The 7,098-nt window shown below is 41.2% G+C and overlaps 1 protein-coding gene across 4 annotated transcripts in view; it reads right to left on the reverse strand.

Moving 5' to 3' along the window:
- Window positions 1-7,089, reverse strand: part of Bicdl1 (BICD family like cargo adaptor 1) — a 92,560-nt gene extending 85,471 nt beyond the window's left edge. For all 4 annotated transcript variants that reach the window (XR_001229111.2, XR_003377842.1, XR_003377841.1 and 1 more), the window contains exon 1: window positions 6,647-7,089. Coding sequence is in view for 1 of the 4 variants with exons in the window: in XM_013349564.2 (XP_013205018.1) it covers window positions 6,647-7,081 (435 nt within the window). In the remaining 3 variants the exon portion in view is untranslated. The remainder of the gene's footprint in view (window positions 1-6,646) is intronic.
- Window positions 7,090-7,098: the final 9 nt, after the last annotated feature.

The raw sequence follows: 7,098 nt of genomic DNA on the forward strand, positions 1-7,098 counted from the left end.
GAGATCCGCCTGCCTCTGCCTCCCGAGTGCTGGGATTAAAGGTGTGCGCCACCACCGCCCGGCTCAGTTTTAGGTTTTATTTTATGTGCGTGTGTCTGGTGCTGGAGGTGAAAAGAGGATGTTGAATTCCCTGGAACTGAACCTACAGATGGTTATAAGCTGCCATATGGATGCTGGGAACCAAGTCCAGGAAGAGAAGACAGTGCTCTTAACCACTGAACCATCTCTGCTGCCCTGCCAGACCTATTTTAAATCATGCATTATTAGTAAGTATTATTTTATTAATGTTTATTTTTGGCTTGTCCGTTCATTCTTGAGTAGTTGCTGAGGCACAGAAACTTACCTAGAGACATTGGTGATAGACAAGATACAGTCTTTGTCTTTATGGGTTTTCATGCCAGTGGAGGACAATAGTAAAAATATTTGTGTAACAAATGGTATTCTGGAAAACTAAAGATGGTTTGAAGTAACAATTCGATCAAAAAGAAGTCCACTGGCTCGAAGGTAACAAGCATATCTTTTCACTGTATGAGATGAACAGCGATTCAGAGGCAAATATGTTTTCCTATTTAGAAAGTAGTATGTCCAATAGCCAAATCTTTTTTTTTTTTTTTTGGTTTTTCGAGACAAGGTTTCTCTGTGGCTTTGGAGCTTGTCCTGGAACTAGCTCTTGTAGACCAGGTTGGTCTCAAACTCACAGAAATACGCCTGCCTCTGCCTCCCAAGTGCTGGGATTAAAGGCGCGCGCCACCACTGCCCGGCTTCAATAGCCAAATCTTTACTTCATTCTAACTAAAGTACCAGTACTTAACCTTTGGTGAGCTAACTATTCAAAGTACACTGATTTAAGCTGTGCGTAGTGGGTCATGCCTGTAATCCCAGCCCAGGGAAAGCTGAAGCAGAAGTACTTCAGCCCAGGCTACAGTGTGAGATCCTATCTCAAAAACAAAAATAACGACTCTGATCCATTTCCTAAGCTTGTGATTCAGGCAGGACTGGAATGAGGTTTTCAACACCCTAAAATGAATTTCTGACTCTCTCCCTTCAGAGTGCTAGGTCATTCTTCCTGGGAAAAGACACTCTTAATTGAAGTTATCTTTCAACGTAATTTTTTTTTTTTGGAATGCTTCTTTTGGAAACGTCAAGTGCCAGCTTACCGTCACGTTAGAAAACCAGTCCCATTATGTCAAATTTGAAGTGGGCCTAAATTACAAGATTATTCCATTTCATCTTGTCACCTTATTCTTTACTGAGTGACTTGTAAATGTTTCTACAAGCCAAATTTACTCCCCCAAAATGAAAATTTATCATGTTTGAGAACAGACAAGAGAACTTGACAAAGATAAAAACAGCAATCCAAAATTGAAATTGAGTACACTGGAGAAGGCAGTGTTCATGAAAACTTTCAAATTGACCTCATTCATTTGGTTATAGTCACTCAAATATACAGACTGAAAAATCACGTAACTTTATATTTACAAAATATATACTTTCAGTTTGGAGTATGTGGAAAAGGAGTAACAAGGGAGAAATGTCTACCTCTGACCAGTATGTAAACTATTTGCTCTTTTCTATCCTGATAATGTGAAACTTTCCAAACTGAGGATTTTTTTCAGTCACTCTGGAAATTTCAAAGAATGCAGAAATAAAAGCTAACTTAAATTCTAAAACCGTAATTGTTAGTTTTGTCCAACATGAAAACGGCTGAGCAGAAGGCAACACCAAGAACTCAGTAACCACAGTGTTACTGAGAGGCTGGATAAATTGGGCTTGTGTTCTAAAAGAACAGAGACTTAAAAATATTTAGCCAACAGCTGCTAGTGAACAGCCCGACCAAGCAACTGAAACAATCCAATTAACTCGTAGGGTGGAGTTGAGACAGGTGGTGTTGATCGATCTAATCTGTCCTTGTATTTCTTTAACAGGAAACAAACCCCCATTTCAGGTTGTTTCAACTCTTGATGAATTTTGTACAGAATTTAGCCTTTGGTTTACTTTAGGAAATTTCTCCTAGAATTGTATTTTCATTTAAGCATTAAGTTAACCAGTAAATGGGCTGGAGAGATAGTTCAGAGGTTAAGAGCATTGACTATTCTTCCAGACGACTTCAGTTCAATTCCCAGCACCAACAGTGGCAGCTTACAACTGTCTGTAACTCCAACTCTAGGGGATTTGACACCCTCACACAGACATACGTGTCAACAAAAAACCAACAAAGCACATAAAACAAAAATAAAAAAATTAACCAGTAAAGTCTAAGGAGAATAATAATAAATATAGAGGGCGCTGTCTGCCTGTGCTTCTTTTTGTTTTCCAGGGTTATATGGTACTTTGAAAATTAACAACAAGATTATCAAGGCCACCAAAACAAGAAAAATCTAAGAGGAGGCTACGAGACAGAAAAACTAATAAAATAACGAATCCTGCAACAGAAAAAAGACATTTGATACAGACATAGGGTACTTTTATTAATTATGGCGAATGTTAGTATAAGATGTTGGTAACAAGATGAGCCTGGATGTGGGGTATATGGATACTGTATTACCATTCCAATTTTTCTCTAAATACAAAACCAATCGTTAAGAGAAAAAAAATCAATCAACTTCTACAATACAAAAATTAGTGTTACTAGTCTAAATAAAATAGATACTTAATAAAGTGACACCATCCTCCTAAGCCCAGGCCATTGCTTATGAAAAATACCAGGGAAAAGCTCTGTTCTCTTGAGCAGCAAGCACTGAATGTACATCAGATTTCCCAGCCCTTCTCCTCGTCTAGTAGTGACTCTCAGAAACTCACTTCTATCTCCCTCCATCCCTCATAAAAAAAAAAAAAAGAAAAGAAAAAGAAAAAAAAAAAGAATACCAAACTAAGAGAATCAGGCTTGGATGGGGAGAGAAAATACCAGAGAGAAGAGATTACTTCTGTAGAAATGGATAATCTACTCTCTGCCATATGGGGGAAAAAAAAGAATCTGTACATTGTCTTCAGCGAGCAAATTACATAAACACAAGTTAGTACTTTAATTCATCGTAAGAGAAAAAAATAAGGACCTGGTTAGATGTATACTTTTAAATTAAAAGAGCTAATTACAGGTACAGAAGAAATAATAAAAAGGCCTTTCAATTAGATTTTTAAGCATGTGAAAAATATATTCTAGTAAGCTATAAAATGTCTACATTAATCTTTAAACCATTAATACACCTTTAAAAAGACAGTTGCGCCGGGCGGTGGTGGCGCACGCCTTTAATCCCAGCACTCGGGAGGCAGAGGCAGGCGGATCTCTGTGAGTTCGAGGCCAGCCTAGTCTACAGAGCTAGTTCCAGGACAGGAACCAAAAGCTACAGAGAAACCCTGTCTCGAAAAATCAAAAATAAATAAATAAATAAATAAATAAAGACAGTTGCACAAAACCAAATGCTTTTATGTTTGTAATAACCAGATAAAATCCTAGATGTGGCATATAAAACTAGAAATATACTCCTGAGTGGCAGGCAGGGAAGATCTTGATTATGGTTTGCCTGTTCAAAAATCAGAAAAGTGACAATTCTGAGGACACCAAAATAAAACTGGTGCCTGAGAACACCACCACTGCTACTTATTATTATTATTTCATTTTTGGATAAAGGATCCCACTGTGTTGCCCATAGTGAACTCAGAAGTCAATATCCTTCATAGTACCTGGAATCAGAACACATGCCACCATATCCTCCCCTCGCGTGCTGAAATGTGTTTGAGGTCAATATCTGACAGTTCTCGGAAAATATTAAACCCTTCTTAAAGGATTATTATCATTACTCCCATGTGTCTAATTAAGAAATATAGCTGCTATGATAAACTTTAGAAAGTATTTTGTCTAAACAGACAGTACTAACTCTAAACTGTTCAAAAAATGGACTAGCAGAGGAGGGGTGCTGGAGGGATGGCTCTGAGGTTAGGAGCACTTACTGTTCTTGCAAAGGACCCCAACTACCATGTGATGGCCCATGTGTAAATCCTATTCCAGGAGAACTGACCTTTGTAGGCACCAGGTACGCTGGTGGTGCACATACATACATACAAACAAACACTCATACACATAAAAATAAAAGAAATATGTCTAAAAAGAATACACTATAGAGAAAATTCACTTGCAGGTATCAAATGAAACAAATCCAAATAAATTAGTCATTCTCAATTGTAGCGCTAGAAGAATTAACAACGGCAGACATTGGTGGTGCAATCATCAGTATCATCAAATAAATACATTCATTAGCTAACGAGAAACTATGTATGTGTGTGTGTGTGTGTGTGTGTGTGTGTGTGTGTGTGTGTGTATACTTGTTATGTATACAGTGTTATGCCTGCATACATGCCAGCAGGCCAGAAGAGAATGCCAGGTCTCTTTATAAATGGTTGTGAGCCATCATGTGGTTGCTGGGAATTGAACTCAGGACCTCTGGAAGAGCAGCCAGCACTCATAACGTCTGAGCCATCTCTCCAGCCCTAGTGAATATATTTTCAAGTGTACACACACAAAAAAAAATCTTAAAAGTCAGATACAGTGTACGTCTACAGTCCAATTAGTTGGGAACTGAGGCAGGAGAATCTCTTAAATTCAGGACTTCAAGACCAACATGAGTAACAACACAATGAGACCCTATCTAAAGAAAAAAAGATAATTTTCAAATATACACAGAAGTATAAGTAAATTTAAATTTTCTATTTATGCTTAAGTTGTGGTAGAGTACACATGACATATAACTTACTATCTTACCCACTTTCACCATGGACAAGTCAGCAGTGTTGCATATAATGGAAATACTGTGCAACCAACCTCCAGAATTTCAGAAGTATGACACTAGTATTCACAAGCAGAACTGCAGAAGAGACAAGATCTTAAATGATAGTTTAGGCTATTTAAGCTATTTTATTTTATTCTTGCCCATGTAGTCAATTACAAAATGTCGAAGGTCACTTATTTATCCCTTTACAGCAGAATCTTTTTTGTTGCTGTGGAATTTTGAAATCCTTTTCCTTTACTCAAAGCTCCACGTGGAAACCAGGATTTGTGCAACTCTACACCATGAAACCTATCATTAATCAAACTGATAGGATGCTCTTTTCAAGCTCCCTGTTTCTTCAATTAAGTCCCTGACTGAAGGCATTCACATCGCAGGTACAAATCTCTGGGGTAGCACTCCTGTGCAGTGTCATGTAACTGAATCGCTCTAGGAAGAAAGGACACCCTTTTATTTCCAGACCTCTCCTCCAAGTGGACATGAAACAATTCAGACCGCTAAGTTAGCATTCTGTTGCATTCTGGCAGTCTAGGACCAGCTTTCACAGACAACCTCCCAGACCTATCTCAAGAGCCCATCAACTGGCAGGCCTAGTTCACAGGCCGGCTGAAACACTGGACACTCACTGGTTTCCTTTTCTCTTCTGATTTAACTCGTGATAGGTCACAGGACCGCAGACACACACAGTCTTATTACAGGAGTGTTTCCCAGTTCACATTCTGACTGTTCAAACAGCAGCAGTGAGATGGAACCTGACAAGCATTCATTTGTGGCCTAGTCACATCTGTGCGATGTTCAGACAGAATGAAAAGAACTAGTTGAAGACAAAATGGGTAACCATAGTAAAACAGGGGCAGAAAAGGTGTTTGTTTCCACTGCCAAACATGATTCCCCTCTCCGTTTTATTTTGATTCTTCAGAACTGCATTCAAGACCCTATTTTGCTTCAGGGCAATAAATAAATAAAATTTAAAGAAATAAAAAACAGCAAGCATAGTTCTTGTATGGCATTAACAAAAATATTACTGACATTTTTAAAACTGTATTCTAAAATTGGTTGGGGTGTGTGTGTAGGTCAGAGGACAAATTGCTAGTATCAGTTCTTTCCCCCATGAGTTCTGGAGATGCAACTGAAGCAAATGTCCTTACCACATCACCCCCCCTCCCACTCCCCGAAAAAAAAGTGTCTATTTAAAAGTAGTTAAAAGTAACTCTTAGGTGCTGAGAGTCAGGACACAGAAAACTAATAAAATGCAGATAACTACTGAAGCCCAAACTAAATCCACTCCCAGTGATCACATGCTGAGCCCTGCCTCTCTGATTTCTGCAATGGAACCATATTCCCTAATCCCCAAGTATTTGAAAGCTATATAAAGCTCCTTTAGGGGCACTTGTTTCCCACAACTCTCTGCCAGGAAGTTAAGACAAGGGCATGCAGAGGCCTTAATGCCCAAACTGGAAAGCTTTAGGCTAAGACTCTGATTAGAGATTAACTGCCTCTCTGAGCACCTGAAGCATATTTTAAATGCTTCTCGATGTTCTCATTTTTGTGTGCAGATATCGCCTCAGTGCTGTATAAATTAGTCATACTGTAAGCTCTATTTTAGACGCTGTGTACAGGACATATATAGAACGGCCCACAGCAGTGGGAAACGTGCATGGACCCACATCTGAGCTGGGTGCGAAAGTCAGGTGGGTTCCATGAATGCTCTGATGGTCATTAAAACTATCCATCCTGCTCCCTGTTCTCAATGATTTTCTTCGAGCTAGGATAAGCATGAAAGGAGGGAGGGCATGTGATTCCGCAAACTGCCCAGGAATAGGAAGGTACCCGGCTTCCCACCCATGCCGCCGGAAGGTCCTCACCTCCAGCTTGTCGGTGAGCTCCTTGTGCATCTGCTCGTACTGTCGGCTCATGTCCTGGTTCCTCTCGAGCAGTGCCTTGCCTAGCCGGGCCGCCAGCACTAAGTCCTTCTCCTTCTGTCGGATCACCGACAGCAGCTCGGGATCCTGGGTGGACGGAGGCGGCCCGTGCCCCTCCGCCGGAGACCCCGGCTCCGCCTGTAGATGCTCCCCGGGATCGGACGACCGCTCCCCGGCCGCCAGCAACACCAGCTCCTCCTCTAAGGCCAGTTCCAGTTCCCCGGGGCCCCCGGGGAAAGAGACGAGGGCGGCGGCGGCCGCGGCGGCGGGACTCCCGACTGCGTCCCCGGCCCCAGCGGGCAGCTCCATGCAGCAGGCGCTGTCCGGCTCGGCGGGTGCTGAAGCTCGGCCGGCCAAGCCCAGGCAGAAGGCGGACATGGCCCGCGCGCGCCGAG

Source organism: Microtus ochrogaster, chromosome 2, assembly GCF_000317375.1.
Source record: "Microtus ochrogaster isolate Prairie Vole_2 chromosome 2, MicOch1.0, whole genome shotgun sequence".
In the NCBI taxonomy this organism is placed as follows: domain Eukaryota; kingdom Metazoa; phylum Chordata; class Mammalia; order Rodentia; family Cricetidae; genus Microtus; species Microtus ochrogaster.